The 16,390-nt window shown below is 39.3% G+C and overlaps 1 protein-coding gene across 1 annotated transcript; it reads left to right on the forward strand.

Annotated features, from left to right (window-relative positions):
* The first annotated feature begins 12,186 nt into the window (after positions 1–12,186).
* Positions 12,187–13,128, forward strand: LOC100665952 (putative olfactory receptor 1F12P). The gene has a single exon (XM_003423429.2). The coding sequence runs from the start codon at positions 12,187–12,189 to the stop codon at positions 13,126–13,128; it is 942 nt and encodes a 313-aa protein (XP_003423477.2).
* The last annotated feature ends 3,262 nt before the right edge of the window (positions 13,129–16,390 follow it).

Genomic DNA, 16,390 nt, shown 5'->3' on the forward strand with positions numbered 1-16,390 from the left:
AATAGCCCTCTCCTTCCCTCCCTCCCTCCCCCCTCTCGTAACCATCAAAGAATATTTTCTTCTCTGTTTAAACTATTTCTTGAGTTCTTGTAATAGTGATCTTATACAATATGTGTCCTTTTGCAAATAATTTCACTCAGCAATAAGGCCTTCCAGATTTCCCCATGTTATGAAATGTTTCACAGTTTCATCACTATTCTTTATCAATGCATAGTATTCTGTTATGTGAATATACCATAATTTATTTATCCATGGGCACTTTGGTTGCTTCCCTCTTTTTGCTATTGTAAACAGTGCTGCAATGAACGTGGGTGTGCATATATCTGTTCATGTGAAAGCTCTTATTTCTCCAGGATATATTCCAAGGAGTGGGATTGCTAGATCGTACAGTAGTTCTATTTCTAGCTTTTTAAGGAAACACCAAATCAATTTCCAAAGTGCTTGAACCATTTTACATTCCCACCAGCAGTGTGTAAGTGTTCCAGCCTCTCCACAACCTCTCCAACATTTATTATGTCGTGTTTTTTGGATTAATGCCAGCCTTGTTGGAGTGAGATGAAATCTCATTGTAGTTTTGATCTGCATTTCTCTAATTGCTAATGATCGTGAGCATTTCCTCATGCATCTGTTAGCTACCTGAATGTCTTCTTTAGTGAAGTGCCTGTTCACATCTTCTGCCTATTTTTTAGCTGGGTTATTTGTCTTTTTGTTGTTGAGTTTTTGCAGTATCACGTAGATTTTAGAGATCAGGCTCTGATCAGAAATGTCATAGCTAAAACCTTTTTCCCAGTCTGTAGGTAAACTTTTTATTCTTTTGGTGAAGTCTTTGGATGAGCATAGGTGTTTGATTTTTAGGAGCTTCCAGTTATCCACTTTTTCTTCTGCATTGTTAGTAATGTTTTGTATACGGTTTATGTCCTGTATTAGGGCTCCTAACGTTGTCCCTATTTTTTCTTCCATGATCTTTATCATTTTAGATTTTATATTTAGGTCTTTGATCTATTTTGAGCTCGTTTTTGTGCATAGACTAAGGCATGGGTCTTGTTCCATTTTTTTGCAAACAGATGGATATCCAGTTATGCCAGCACCATTTGTTAAAAAGTCTGTCTTTTCCCCATTTGACTGATTTGGGGCCTTTGTCAAATACCAGCTGTTCATATGCGGATGGATTTATGGCTGGATTCTCAATTTGTTCCATTGGTCTATGTGCCTGTTGTTGTACCAGTACCAGGCTGTTTTGACTACTGTGGCATTATAATAGGTTCTAAAATCAGGTAGGGTGAGGCCTCACACTTTGTTCTTCTTTATCAGCAATGCTTTATTTATGCGGGGCCTCTTTCCCTTCCATATGAAGTTGGTGATTTGTTTCTCCATCTCATTAAAAAACGTCATTGGAATTTGGATCGGAATTGCATTGTATGTGTAGATGGCTTTTGGTAGAATAGACATTTTTACAATGTTAAGTCTTCCCATCCATGAGCAAGGTATGTTTTTCCACTTATGTCGGTCTCTTTTGGTTTCTTGCAGAAGTGTTTTGTAGTTTTCTTTGTATAAGTCTTTTACAACTCTGGTAAGATTTGTTCCTAAGTATTTTATCTTCTTGGGGGCTACTGTAATTGATACTGATTTGGTGATTTCCTCTTCCATGTTCTTTGTGTCGATGCAGAGGAATCCAATTGACTTTTGTAGTTTATCTTGTATCCTGATACTCTGCTGAACTCTTCTATTAGTTTCAGTAGTTTTCTTGAGGATTTCTTAGGGTTTTCTGTGCATAAGATCATGTCATTTGCAAATAGAGATATTTTGACTTCTTCCTTGCCAATCTGGATGCCCTTTATTTCTTTATCTAGCCTAATTGCTCTGCCTAGGACCTCCAAAACAATGTCGAATAAGAGCGGTGATAAAGGGTATCCTTGTCTGGTTCCCGTTCTCAAAGGGAATGCTTTCAGGCTCTCTCCCTTTAGGATGATGTTGGCTATTGGCTTTGTATAAATGCCCTTTATCAGGTTGAGGAATTTTCCTTCTATTCCTACTCGGCTGAAAGTTTTTCTCATGAATGGGTGTTGAACTTTGTCAAATGCCTTTTCTGCATCAGTTGATAAAATCCTCTGATTCTTGTCTTTTGTTTTATTCATATGATGAATTACATTAGTTGTTTTTCTAATGTTGCACCATCCCTGCATACCTGGTATGAGTCCCACACCTTCATGGTGAATTATTTTTTTGATATGTTGTTGAATTCTATTGGCTAGGATTTTGTTGAGGATTTTTGCATCTGAGTTCACGAGGGATCCCAAAAAAGCCCAGTGCCGTTGAGTCGATTCCGACTCATAGCGACCCTATAGGGATATAGGTCTGTAATTTTCTTTTCTTGTGGTGTCTTTACCTGGTTTTGGTATCAGGGATATGCTCGCTTCATAGAATGAGTTTGAGAGTATTCCGTCCTTTTCTATGCTCTGAAATACCTTTAGTAGCAGTGGTGTTAACTCTTCTCTGAAAGTTTGGTAGGGCTCTGCAATGAAGCCATCCGGGCCAGGACTTTTTTTTTATTGGGAGCTTTCTGATTACCTTTTCAATCTCTTCTTTTCTTATATGTCTGTTTAGTTGTTCTACCTCTGTTTGGGTTAGTTTAGGTAGGTAGTGTATTTCTAGGAATTCATCCATTTCTTCTAGGTTTTTAAATTTGTTAGAGTACAATTTGTCGTAGTAATCTGGTATGATTCTTTTAATTTCAGTTGGGCCTGTTGTAATATCGCCCATCTCATTCCTTATTCAGGTTCTTTGCTTTCTCTCCTGATTTTCTTTTTTCAGTTTGGCCGATTGTTTATCAATTTTGTTGATTTTTTCAAAGAACCGGGGTTTAGTCTTGGTAATTCTTTCAATTGTTTTCCTGTTTTCTATTTCATTTGGTTCTGCTCTAATTTTTATTATTTGTTTTCTTCTGGTGCCTGAGGTTTTCTTTGATTGCTCTCTGTTTGCTCAAGTTGTAGGGATAATACTTTGATTTTGGCACTTTCTTCTTTTTTGGACGTGTGCATTTATAGATATAAATTGACCGCTGAGAGCTACTTTCGCTGTGTCCCAAAGGATCTGATAGGAAGTGTTTTCATTCTCATTGGATTCTATGAATTTCTTTATTCCATCCTTAATGTCTTCTATAATCCAGTCTTTTTTTGAGCAGGGTATTGTTCAGTTTCCAAGTGTTTGATTTCTTTTCCCTGTTTGTCTGTTATTGATTTCTACTTTTATGGTCTTATGGTCAGAGAAGATGCTTTGTAATATTTCAGTGTTTTGGATTCTGCTAAGCCTTGCTTAATGACCTAGTATGTGGTCTATTCTAGAGAATGTTCCATGTGCACTAGAATAGAAAGTATACTTCTTTGCTGTTGGGTACAGTGTTCTGTATATGTCTATGAGGTCGAGTTGGTTGATTGTGGTATTTAGATCTTCTGTGTCTTTATTGAGCTTCTTTCTGGATGTCCTGTCCTTCACCAAAAGTGCTGTGTTGAAGTCTCCTACTATTACTGTGGAGCTGTCTCTCACTTTTCAATGCTCATAGAGCTTGTTTTATTTATCTTGCAGCTCTCTCATTGGGTGCATAAATATTTAATATGGTTATATCCTCCTGGTGTATTGTCCCTTTAATCATTACTTAGTGTCCTTCGTTATCCTTTCGGATGGATTTAACTTTAAAGTCTATTTTATCAGAAACTAATATTGCCACTCCTGCTCTTTTTTGATTGCTGTTTGCTTTATATATTTTTTTCTGTCCTTTGAGCTTTAGTTTGTTTGTGTCTCTAAGTTTAAGGTGTTTCTCTTGTAGGCAGCATATAGACAAATCGTATTTTTTAATCCATTCTGCCACTCTCTGTCTCTTTATTGGTGCATTTACTCCATTTACATTCAGCATAATTACGGATAGGAATGAATTTAGTGCTATCATTTTGATGTCTTTTTTTGTGTGCTGTTGACAGTTTCTCTTTCCCACTTAATTTTCTGTGCTCAGTAGATTCTCTTTATATTTTCCTCATATTCATTGTTGTTGATTTTGTTTCTGCTGAGTCTCTATTTTTTTCTTGTATTTTATTTTGATGTGTAGGATAGCTTGTCTCCTTTCTGATTACCTTATTATTTACCCCTATTTTTCTGAATTTAAACCTAACTTTTATTTCTTTGTATCGCCTTCTCTTCCTCTCCATATGAAAGATCCTGAGTACATTTCTTAGTCCCTCTTTATTGTTTTAATGTTGCCTTCTTTTATGTAATAACATCGCTGTTTCCCTATTTTGAGTGTTTTTTTATCTTGATTTGTTTTTGTGATTTCCCTGTCCCGGTTGACATCTGATTGCTCTGCCCAGTGTTCTAGTCTTGGGTTGATACCTGATATTATTGATTTTCTAACCAAAGAACTCCCTTTAGTATTTCTTGTAGTTTTGGTTTGTTTTTTATGAATTCCTTAAACTTCTGTTTATCTGGAAATGTCTTAATTTCACCTTCGTATTTCAGAGACAGTTTTGCTGGATATATGATTCTCGGCTGGTAGTTTTTTTCCTTCAGTTTTTTATATAACCCATCGCATTGTCTTCTTGCCTGCATGGTTTCGGCGGAGTAGTCCGAGCTTATTCTTATTGACTCTCCTTTGTAGGTGAATTTTCGTTTATCCCTATCTGCTCCTAAAATTCTCTCTTTTTCTTTGGTTTTGGCATGTTTGATTATAGTATGTCTTGGTGACTTTCTTTTAACATCTACCTTATGTGGAGTTCGATGAGCATCTTGGATAGATATCTTCTCATCTGTCACGATATCAGGGAAGTTTTCTGCCAACAAATCTTCAACAATTCTCTCTGTGTTTTCTCTTATCTCTTCCTGTTCTGGAACTCCAGTCATTCATAGGTTTTTTCTCTTGATAGAGTCCACATGATTCTTAAGGTTTATTCTTTTTTTTTAATTCTTTTATCTGATTTTTCTTCAAATATATTGGTGCCAAGTGATTTATCTTCAAGTTCAGAAATTCTCCCTTCTACTTGCTCAGTTCTGCTCCTCTGACTTTCTGTTGAGTTTTCTAATTCTGTAATTTTATTGTTAATCTTCTGAATTTCTGATTACTATCTGTCTATGCATTTTTCCAGCTCATTAAATTTTTCATTATGTTCCTGAATAATCTTTTTAATTTCTTCAACTGCTTTATCTGTGTGTTCCTTGGCCTATTCTGTGTATTGCCTGATTTCCTTCCTGATGTCTTGAAGGGTTCTGTACATTAATCTTTTGTATTCTGCTTCTCGGTAATTCCAGGAATGCACTTTCATCTAGAAGATCCCTTGATTCTTTGTTTTGAGAGCTTGCTGAGGCAATCATGCTCTGTTTCTTTATGTGATTTGATATTGACTATTGTCTCCAAGCCATCTATAAGTTATTATATTAGTTTATTTTATGTTTGCTTACTGTATCATAGCTTTTTGCTTTTGTTTTGTTTAGTTTTGATATGCCAAAATGGGTTGCTTGAGTATGCTAACTTGATTATTTTTGCCTGTGGAGCTCTGACGTCCTGTAGGCACATGGCTAGAGCTGCTATCAAGTACATCAGTATAGGAGTCCATTCACTTTTCTTGTATGAAGTCAGCTCAGGTGTCCAGGTAGCTGATCATCAAGTGTGTGGTACAGGCTCTGTCCTAAAGTCTTAGAGGGGTGGGGGTGATTGGTGCAGGTACCGGTATCTGGTTGCAGCAGGATGTTGCTCTGAATAAGGCAGGGGGCTGAGAATCATCCCCCAAGAGTCTCTGAGGAAAGTGTGTCCCTGTTCCCTAGAGCATACAGGTGAATGGGTTCTGCAGACAGACCATGGGCACCCAATGTTTTTGGCTGTAAAGACTGGGAGTTACCAATTATTCTTGGACCCCTGTCATGTGTGGCTTAGTAACCTGAGTGAAGCCACCAGTCCTTAGGCCCCTCATGTGGGTAGATGAATACCCTGTTTAATAGGCAAAGCAGTGTCAAACTTCAAACACCCATCTCTCCACTGCACAGCTGAAACAGTTGTAGTCTGTCAACAAGGGCCTATTCTCCTGAAATAGGCCCATAAAGGTCCATGCAGAGGGGAAAGGTACTCAAAGTCCATGGACCATTTATGCCTGGGCAGGAGCTGCTTCTATCCTGAGCTCCCCCAGTTAGTGGAGCTGGCAAATTATTTTTTCCCCCAATTGTGAATTTATTCCTTCTCCAGGGCCTGGAGGCTGGCTCTAGGTACTCAGCAGGGCCTTTCTCAGGCCCAGGGAAATCAACAGCCTCTGAAGCCAGCTTGGGGGTGGGGGATGCAGTAAAATATATGCAAGTACTTAGCTTTTGCTGAGGGTACAGTTCTTCTCTGGTTCCGGAGGTGTGAGTAGGCTGTGTGGCTGGCTACTTCTCCCAGAGGAAACTGTGCCTGAATACTAGTACCAGCCTGCCACAGCCACTTCCAGGAATGGTGCCTGAGGGCTCCCCGTGATTCAAGTCCAATAACTCCTCTCTGCTTCTGAAGCATCTCTTTCTCCCCTGCTCCTCTGTTCGTTTTCTAGCCTTGCCTTTGATGTTCAGGGCTCCTAGCTTGTCGTAAATATACTCATTTCACTTGTTTTTTTCAGGTCTTTGTTGTAAGAGGGCTCACCAGAAGCATCTGTCTATACTGCCACCTTTGCCCTGCCTCTCTATTTTAATGATTTGTCTGAGACTCCTAAAAGGGTCTCATATGAGCTTTCTGCCTACTCTCTGATGGGTAGAATACTCCCATTTTCCTTCCCTTTAACATAGGCCGCTCATCATTATTTTTCTGCCAATAACCACTTTGAGAAAAGCAACACCAATGTCAGGACATTGATTCCCTCAGCTGCTAATGCCAGGCAGCTCTGTGTTCTCTGGAGTCCAAGGTACCTATGCCTTTCTCCATTTTGCATGTACTTGTATGGAATGCTTCTTTCTTCCATTGAATTTCACACTTTTTTATTCAATCACGGAAAATATGGTCCCTCCATTTCCTTGAGTTTCTACCACCAGACTCTTCAACCATTTAGCTTAGATACAAGGCAGTGAAATTGAGAACGAATAATAGAATCATACATGTGTTGAATCCTCTGACTTGAAGCTCATTTCCTTTGCCTCCAAAAAATTTTCATTCTATATTCTTAGGCAAATATAAATCACTGCTTATAAAGCTGTGTTTCCCTACCCAAAGATGAATATGATTCAATCCATATGCTCGCCAAAATCCTACAAGCAAGAATGAGTTACGAAAACAAAAAATATACATCCACTCCTCACTTATTGACGTGGTTAGGTTCCAAAGACTAGTTTGTTATGTATAATCGTTGTTATGTAAAAATGGAGGATAACCACGTCAGATCCCAAAATAGAGTATGACTACTTCATTACATAACTGCCAAATGACATGATTACATAACTGCCAAACCACTGAAAATCGTGGCCTAGCCAAGTTGACACATAACCTTAACCATCACAGCCAGAGCTATTCTTGCCTCTCACTTCAGCATTAGTTACTAGTGGATGTACATCGTTAATCCACAAAATAGTAGGATAGTAGATTTTTTACTATGGTCATAAATGTGAAATGTCAGATAATGAGATAGTTGATAACTGAGGAGTAGATATATAAATATATTCATAAATATTATATGGTCTAAGATAAAATTCCTATCTATTATACACTGAGGGCACTATTTCTATTCTACCTGATGATATGAAAAAAAGCTTCCTGAGCCTATAAGTGTTTTCTTTCTTTCTTGCCCCCTTCCTTTGTTTTTTCCCCTCTCCCCCTTTCTTTTAATCATTTATTACAATACATGTACACATACACATGCACAAGTACATACACAATAGTGCTGTATGTCAGTACAGGCCTACCTTGTTTTAGTGTACTTCTCTTTATTGAGCTTTGCAGATATTACATTTTTTACAAACTGAATGTTTCTGGCAACCCTGCATTGAGCAAGTCTATCAGTACTACATTTCCAATAGCATATGCTAACTTCATGTCTCTGTGTCACATTTTGGTAATCCTCACAATATTTCAAAATTTTCATTATTATTATATCTTTTATGGTGATCTGTGATCGGTACCTTTGATACTACTATTGTAATTATTTTGGGGCCCCACAAACTGTGCCCATATAAGAAGGTGAACTTAATCAATAAATGTGTGTGATCTAACTGCTCCATCAAACAGCCAGTCCCTCACCTCTCTCCCTCTACCCAGGGCTCCCTATTCCCTGAGACATGATGATATTGAAATTAGGCCAATTAATAACCCTACACTGGTTTCTAAGTGTTCGAGTGAAACGAAGAGTCACATGTCTCTTACTTTAAATCAAGAGCTAGAAATGATTAAGTTTAGTGAGGAAGGCATGTTGAAAGCCAAGATAAGCTGAAAGCTAGACCTCTTGCACCACACAGTTAGCCAAGTTGTGAATGCAAAGGAAAAGCTCTCGAAGGAAATTAAAAGTGCTACTCCAGTGAACACACAAATGATAAGAAAGTGAAACAGCCTTATTGCTAATACGGAAAAAGTTTTAGTGACCTGGATAGAAGATCAAACCAGCCACAACATTCCCTTAAGCCAAAGCCTAATCCAGAGCAAGACCCTAACCTTCTTGAACCCTGTGAGAGAGGTTAGGAAGCTGCAGAAGAGAAGCCTGAAGCTAGCAGGGGTTGGTTCATGAGGTTTAAGAAAAGAAGCCGTCTCCATAACATAAAAGTGCAAGGCGAAGCAGCAAGTGCTGATATATAAGCTGCAGCAGGTTATCCAGAAGATCTAGCTAAGATAACTGCTGAAGGTGCCTACACTAGACAACAGATTTTCAGTGTAGATGAAACAGCCTTATACTGGAAGAAGATGCCACCTAGACCTTTCATAGCTAGAGAGGAGAAGTCCATGTCAGGCTTCAAAGCTTCAAAGGACAGGCTGACTTTTGTTAGGGACTAATGCACCTGTGACTTTAAGTGAAAGCCAATGCTCATTTACCATTCTGAAAATTCTAGGACCCTTAAGAATTATGCTACATCTACTCTGTCTGTGCTCTGTAAGTGGAAGAAAAGTCTGGATGACAGCACATCTGTTTACAACTTGGTTTACTGAATATTTTAAGACCACTGTTGAGATCTACTGCCCAGAAAAGGATTCCTTTCAAAATATTACTGCCCATTGACAATGCACCTAGTCACCCAAGAGCTTTGATGGAGATTGATGTTGTTTTCCTGCCTGCTAACACAGCATCCATTCTGCAGGTTATGGATCAAGGAGTAATTTCAACTTTCAATCTTATTATTTAAGAAATACATTTCATGTGGCATCTGGGGTCTTAAATGCTAACGAACGGCCATCTAAGATGCATCAATTGGTCTCAACCCACCTGGAGCAAAGGAAAATGAAGAACACCAAGGTCACACAACAACTAAGAGCCCAAGAGCCAGAAAGGGCCACATGAACTAGAGACCTACATCATCCTGAGAGCAGAAGAACTAGTTGGTGCCCGGCCACAACCGATGACTGCCCTGACAGGGAGCACAACAGAGAACTCCTGAGGGAACAGGAGATCAGTGGGATGCAGACCCCAAATTCTCATAAAAAGACCATACTTAATGGTCTGACTGAGACTAGAGGAATCCCGGCGGCCATGCTCCCCAGACCTTCTGTTGGCACAGGACGGGAATCATGCCCAAAGACAATTCATCAGACATGAAAGGGACTGGTCAGCAGGTGGGAGAGAGATGCTGATGAAGAGTGAGCTAATTATATCAGGTGCACACTTGAGAATGTGTTGGCAACTCTTGTCTGGAGGGGGGATGGGAGGATAGAGAGAGAGGGAAGCTGGCAAATTTGTCACGAAAGGAGAGACTGAAAGGCCTGACTCAACAGGGGGAGACGAAGTGGGGGTACGGAGTAAGATGTATGTAAACTTATATGTGACAGACTGATTGGATTTGTAAACGTTCACTTGAAGCTTAATAAAAGTTAATAAAAAAAAAAAGCATTTAAGTGGCAGAAAGAAAAAAGGCAAAAACAACATACTCATCCCTTCAACTTTTTGAATCAGAAAGCCAACTCACAATAAATAGATTTACTTTCTGTAAAAAAAAAGAAATACATTTCATAAGGCTATATAGCTCCTTGGAAACCCATAGCTGGTGATTTCTCTGATGGATCTGGGCAAAGTAAATTGAAAATCTTCTGGGAAGGATTCACCATTCTAGGTGCCATTAAGAACATTCATGATTTATGGGAGGAAGTCAAAATATCAACATTAACAGGAATTTGGAAGAAGTTCATTCCAACCCTCAAGACTTCAGTGAAGGAAGTAACTGCAAATGTGGTGAAAATAGCAAGATAATTAGAATTAGAAGTGGAGCCTGAAGGTGTGACTGAATTGTGGCAATCTCATGACAAAACTTTAACACATGAAGAGTTGTTTCTTATGGACGAGCAAAGAAAGTGGTTTCTTGAGATGGAATCTGCTCCTGATGAAGACGTTGTGACAAGAAATGATTGAGAATTTTACATAATTGATAAAGCAGTGACAGAGTTTGAGAGAATTGGCTCCATTTTGAAAGAAGCTATATTGTGAGTAAAACGCTACCAAACAGCATCGCATGCTGCAGAGAAACCTTTCATGAAAGGAAGAGTCAATCAATGGGGCAAACTTCATTATTGTCTTATTTTAAGAAATTGCCACAGCCACTCCAACCTTCAGGAAACCACCCTGATCAGTCAGCAGCCATCAACACCAAGGCAAGACCCTCCACCAGCAAAAAAGATTACAACTCACTAAAGGATCAGATGATGGTTAGCATTTTTTAGCAATAAAGTATTTTTTAATTAAGGTATGTACTTTGTTTTTTTAGACATAATGCTATTGCATGCTTAATAGACTAAACCAAAAAAATTCATGTGACTTGTTTTATTGCAATATTCACTTTATTGCAGTGGTCTGGAACTGAACCTGCAATATCTCTGAGATATGCCTATATCGTGTATAAAATGATAAGAGGTAAGATATTCAGTGCCATTGAGTTGATTCCGACTCACAGCAACAAAAGACAAATTTCCTACCCCATGGAGCTTACATTTTACTGGTGAAAGTTAGAAAACTAATAAGTGGGAAATATTTTTAGGAAACAAGTACATTCCACATGGTGGTCAGTGACATGAAGACAAAAAACAGGGCAATGTGCTAGAGTTTTTGGAAGGAATCTTTATATACAGTGGTCAGAAAATTCCAGAAGGAGAAAAGCTATATAGACATAAAATTGCAGTGTGTGCCAGAAAATTCTAAGGGTGAGAAACTAATCATAGCAAGAGATAAGGCTAGAAAGGTAAGAAAGGATTCGTGAAGAAACTTGCATGCCATGATAAAGAATTTGGAATTGGATTGAAGGGAATGAAAACTCACTGGAAGGCTTTAAGAAGGGAAATGGGGAAATTCTTGTTTTAGAAGGTGGCAGACATGTATTTATACATATTATGTAATCTATTATACTTTCTGTGTTCCGATTTTAAACTTGTTTGTAAATATTTTCCTATGTTGCTCATAATCTTCCTGTAATTTATTTTTGGAGGCTTACCTTTTTAAATATACAAAGTAAGCTCATATATTTTTAATTTGAATCTTACAGAGTTAGGATAGTATACCCCCATTTAATGAATTCAATGTGGTATGTGTCTGATTGCTTTCTAACCAGGATGGTTCATATGTACTTGGACAAATATCTGGACAAATTTTCTCATTTAAATATCAATGCTTGCCATGGACTCAGTGTGTCAGACTCATTACATGGTCCAACACATAGTTGACAGTCAGGCAACCACACACAATGCAGGATATGCAAGCACTGGTGTCAACTTTATAAGAAGAAAGACAATGTCCGCCTACTGAAGGAAGACGTATACAGATCCCATAGACATCTTGGATGAGGTGCAGTATCAGTAAGGGAAAATACAGGCAAAGACACCTGATGAGTTGAAAAGACATAGCTGAAGTTCAGCGAGGCTTGAGAGAGCATGCAAAAGGAGGTATAATGGCCTAAAGACAGAATATCTAACAAGTGGGACTAGAGTAGGTGAGTATATAAAAAATATAAAGGGAAAAGTTTTTGTGACAAAAATATTTCATCCTCTGAGTTTTATGCAGATATATCAAAGCAATGGAAAATGGAAACCAAACGAGTGTCTCCGAATTTCTCCTCCTGGGCTTCTCCAATTGGCCAAGGCATCAGGCGTTGTTCTTAGCACTTTTCCTGTGTCTCTACCTAACAGGACTGTTGGGGAACTTGCTCATCTTGATGGCTATTGCCTCAGACCATCACCTGCACATACCCATGTATTTTTTCCTTGCCAATCTGTCCTTGGTAGACCTCTGTCTCTCTTCAACTACAGTTCCCAAGATGTTGCTGAATATCCAAACACAGACTCAGTCCATATCCTATCCTGCCTGCCTGGTTCAGATGTACTTCAGTATAATGTTTACCAACATGGACAATTTTCTGCTCACAGTGATGGCATATGACCGTTATGTGGCCATCTGTCACCCTTTGCATTACTCCACTATTATGACCCAGAGCCTTTGTGCCTGCCTGGTGGCTATTCCCTGGGTCATTGCCACTTTGAACCCCCTCTTGCACACCCTTATGATGGCCCGTATGCACTTCTGCTCTAACAATGTCATCCATCATTTCTTCTGTGATATCAACTCTCTTCTCCCTCTATCCTGTTCTGACACCAGCCTTAATCAGTTGATGGTTCTGACTGTGGTGGGGCTGCTCTTTGTGGTACCTTTAGGGTGTATCCTGGCATCCTATGCCCACATCATCTCTGCTGTGATGAAAATCCCTTCTGCCCAAGGAAAACTCAAGGCTTTCTCCACCTGTGGATCCCACCTTACCTTGGTCATTCTTTTCTATGGAGCAATCACAAAGATCTATATGACTCCCATATCCAATCATTCAACTGACAAAGACTTAGTGGCATCAGTAATTTTTATTGTGGTAGCCCCTGTACTGAATCCCTTCATTTACAGTCTAAGGAACAATGAACTGAAGGGAGCTTTAAAGAAGGTCCTAGACCACAGAAAAATCTTCTCCCAGTGATTTGTACTGGCTGAGGAGTTCAACAAGAGCAAATCTTAACGAGATCATCGTTCTCATTCTCATCATAATTACGTAATTACAAAGCAGTTATTAAGTACCTCGTTGAACTTGGTATAACCTAAACTCTGGGGGTGATATAATCACAGCCCTTATCCGTGTGAGCACTCGGAGGTTATCAATGTGGGTAAATATTTATATGTGAAGTCCCTTAAACTACAATAAAAACATTAAACCAACATTTGAATGAATTGTTAAGACATCAGATGACGCTCATGTAAACACAGGAATAAGTCAGAGGGAGTGCAGAATAGAGGCCGGCCCCAGGACTGTCCTTCTCCTGGAGTAGGATGGAGTAGATGACCACACTGTCATACATGAAAAACACTAGAGAATAAAGTTACTATGAAATCAAATGTTCAAACCGCAACTGCAAGGCAAGGTCAAAGGAAGCAGAGATTGGTGACGGCTGAAGAGGTCAAGGAATGCTTCAGGGAAGACAATCTGGCTCTTGAACCTTGGATGGGTTTTACACAGCAATAAAGAGAGCATTCAAAACACCTGAGGAAGGTTTGTAGGTAAGAAGGGGCATGGTGTGTATTGAAAAAATTAGTCTGAATGGATTGAGTGATCTGTATTAGAACTGGTGGGAGTGAGGCTGGGTAGTTATAGCTCTCCCTGATCTTTTATATTTATTTGTGTTTTATAATTTTATTGTACATATTTCTAGTAACCTGTCTCGTTTTTTCCTTGTGTAAAAAGCACAATTTATATCTATGTCTATGTACATATCTATCTCTAAAATCGTATCTATATAAATATTCATGCTAGCCTACAAACAATTGCCTGAGAGGTTATTAATCATCATTTAAAAATCTGTATTGCTATTCACTCTGAAACATGCATAGAGTTGCCTATATTAGAAACACCACACCAGCAATTTAAAGCCCATGCCTTTGTGACTGTTGATTTGGAGCTCATATCTGATTTAAATGGCTGTTTTTTGTGTCCGCAGTCTCTCCAGAGCACTACAAAGTACATTTTTTCATATGGCATTATGTAGTATATTTTAAGACATGCCTCCAAAATATTTCCCAAACTTGGAAAAGTCATTTTCAAGTCATGTCATACATAACTGGAGCCCTGGTGGCACAGCGGTTAAGAGCGAGGCTGCTAACCAAAATGATCGGCAGTTCAAATCCACCAGCTGCTCCTTGAACCCTATGGGGCAGTTCTACTCTGCCCTGTAAGAGAGATAAACAGACACAGGTGAAGAGAGATAAAAAGGATTCTTACTCTAGATGTTTGTTTGTTTATTTGTTTGTTTGTTTGTGATGAGGAACCCTGCTAGAAATTGCATTTGTAGTTTTTACTCTTCTCTGATGAAAGGCATAACAAAAATTTGTTAGATCGTGTAAGGACCAGATCAGAATCCAATTCCCTATTTCTTGAAAGATCTCTGTATGTGTCAGATATTTTAGTTGTGTTGGGAATATGGTCTGCTTCCAAGTCTCCCATCCAAGCTGCCTAAGCACAGGCTTTGGAACCAGAACATTCCTGATAAAGAGGCTAGGAGTTGGGTCACTGTCTCTCTCCCAGTCCCTTCTCCTTTTCAGGAAAGCCTTCCTTCCTCTTCTGAGCACACGGTAACTTTCTCTGTCCTCCTCATTCATGGGTACCATTTGGCCCCTGGCCAACCCCACTTCTATATACAGAGGGGTGTGCACAGAATATCTGCCTAGACTGGCCACAAAAGTGACTCCCTAGCCAGGGGAGACTGGTGACCACAATTGAAACTGACCTAGCTCTGTTTGTTCTTTATGTGAATAAACTGTTGCCCCATGCAGTGCCTCTGTGTGTGTCCTTTGTCAGTGACCTTGAACTTTGTTAGAACAAGTTGCAAGCAACAAAAACCAATTCTCAATAAGGCAGAAATTGAATATAATGAAAGAATAATGAGTAGTTTATAGAATTCCTTGAACTGCTAAAGAACCAGGCTTGGAGACCCACAATCAGACTGCAGCTAAAACAACAAACAAAGCCATCTTAGGACTGACTGCTTGCCCCACTCATTCTACCTGCCCTGGACACTGGATGCCCATGCTAGCCTGCTTCCCCTGTTGACTCATAAACTGGACATGTATGCCACTGCCACCACCACCAGAAGATTTTCTACTGCCTCTAGATCACTGTAGCACTGATTCTTGATTCAAATTGCAGGGTAGCTGTATCTGACTGGGCAAACACGGAGCACATGCTGTTACCATAGAACAAGGAAAACTGAAAGGAAAAAAAAAAGAATATCTCAAATTTTGTCCTGTACTGAGCACCACACTGTGCTTCCCAAATCTTCTTTTCGTACTGAAGTGCTTATTCCTCCAGCTGCTGGAGTATTGCCAGCTTGTAGCCCTCTCTAACAGCCCTCACTGTCTGCCCCCTTGAGATATTGCCCTCAGCTGAGAAGAGTTTGCTGGCCCAATCTCATAAACCCTCCCTAAAGGCAAGTTAAAGAGCCCTCGTGGCACAGTGGCTAAGCACTCAGCTGCTAACCAAAAGGTCAGTGGTTCAAGCCCACCAGCCATGCCATAGGAGAAAGATGTGTCAATATGCTTCCATAATGATTACAGCCTTGGAAACCCTGTGGGGCAGTTCAACCATGTCAAATAAAGTCACCGTACGTCAGAATCGACTCGATGGCAAACAACAAAAAGGGGCAAGTTGAATCCAAGGACTGGACTCTTGAGGGGACAGAATAACCCAACCCCCTTGACCCAAATCAAGGCAACTCTGAAGGGCCATCCTAGTTCCATGAGCCAAGTTTTGTTCCAGATAAAACTTTCGTTGTGATTATATCACAGCCCAAGTTCTGCCCAAAGTTGCTACCTTTACTTCCTCAACAGTATCAATCCCAATATTGTCCCCTAAAATCTTCCTGCATGTCAATCTCATCTCAGAGTATGCATTTCTTGCAACCCAAAATGCAACAGCGGTTAGATAACATTCTCTGAATATAATGCAAGAAAATTAAAAACCAACAGCCCTCTACTCAAAATGTTTTTAATTCTCTCTTAAATAACTCTTATGAGAAAATATGTACAGAAACAGAGAAAATTTGAAGAAACACAAGACTAAAATGCTTCATTTAGATCTATGCAAATTAATTTAGAAATATAAACAAAATGGGTAATTTCCCAGAAAAGTATATTTATCAAAACTGACCCTAGAGGAAATATAAAATTTAAACAGACCGATTTCTATAGAGCAA

This window comes from Loxodonta africana, chromosome 1 (genome assembly GCF_030014295.1).
Source record: "Loxodonta africana isolate mLoxAfr1 chromosome 1, mLoxAfr1.hap2, whole genome shotgun sequence".
Taxonomy (NCBI): domain Eukaryota; kingdom Metazoa; phylum Chordata; class Mammalia; order Proboscidea; family Elephantidae; genus Loxodonta; species Loxodonta africana.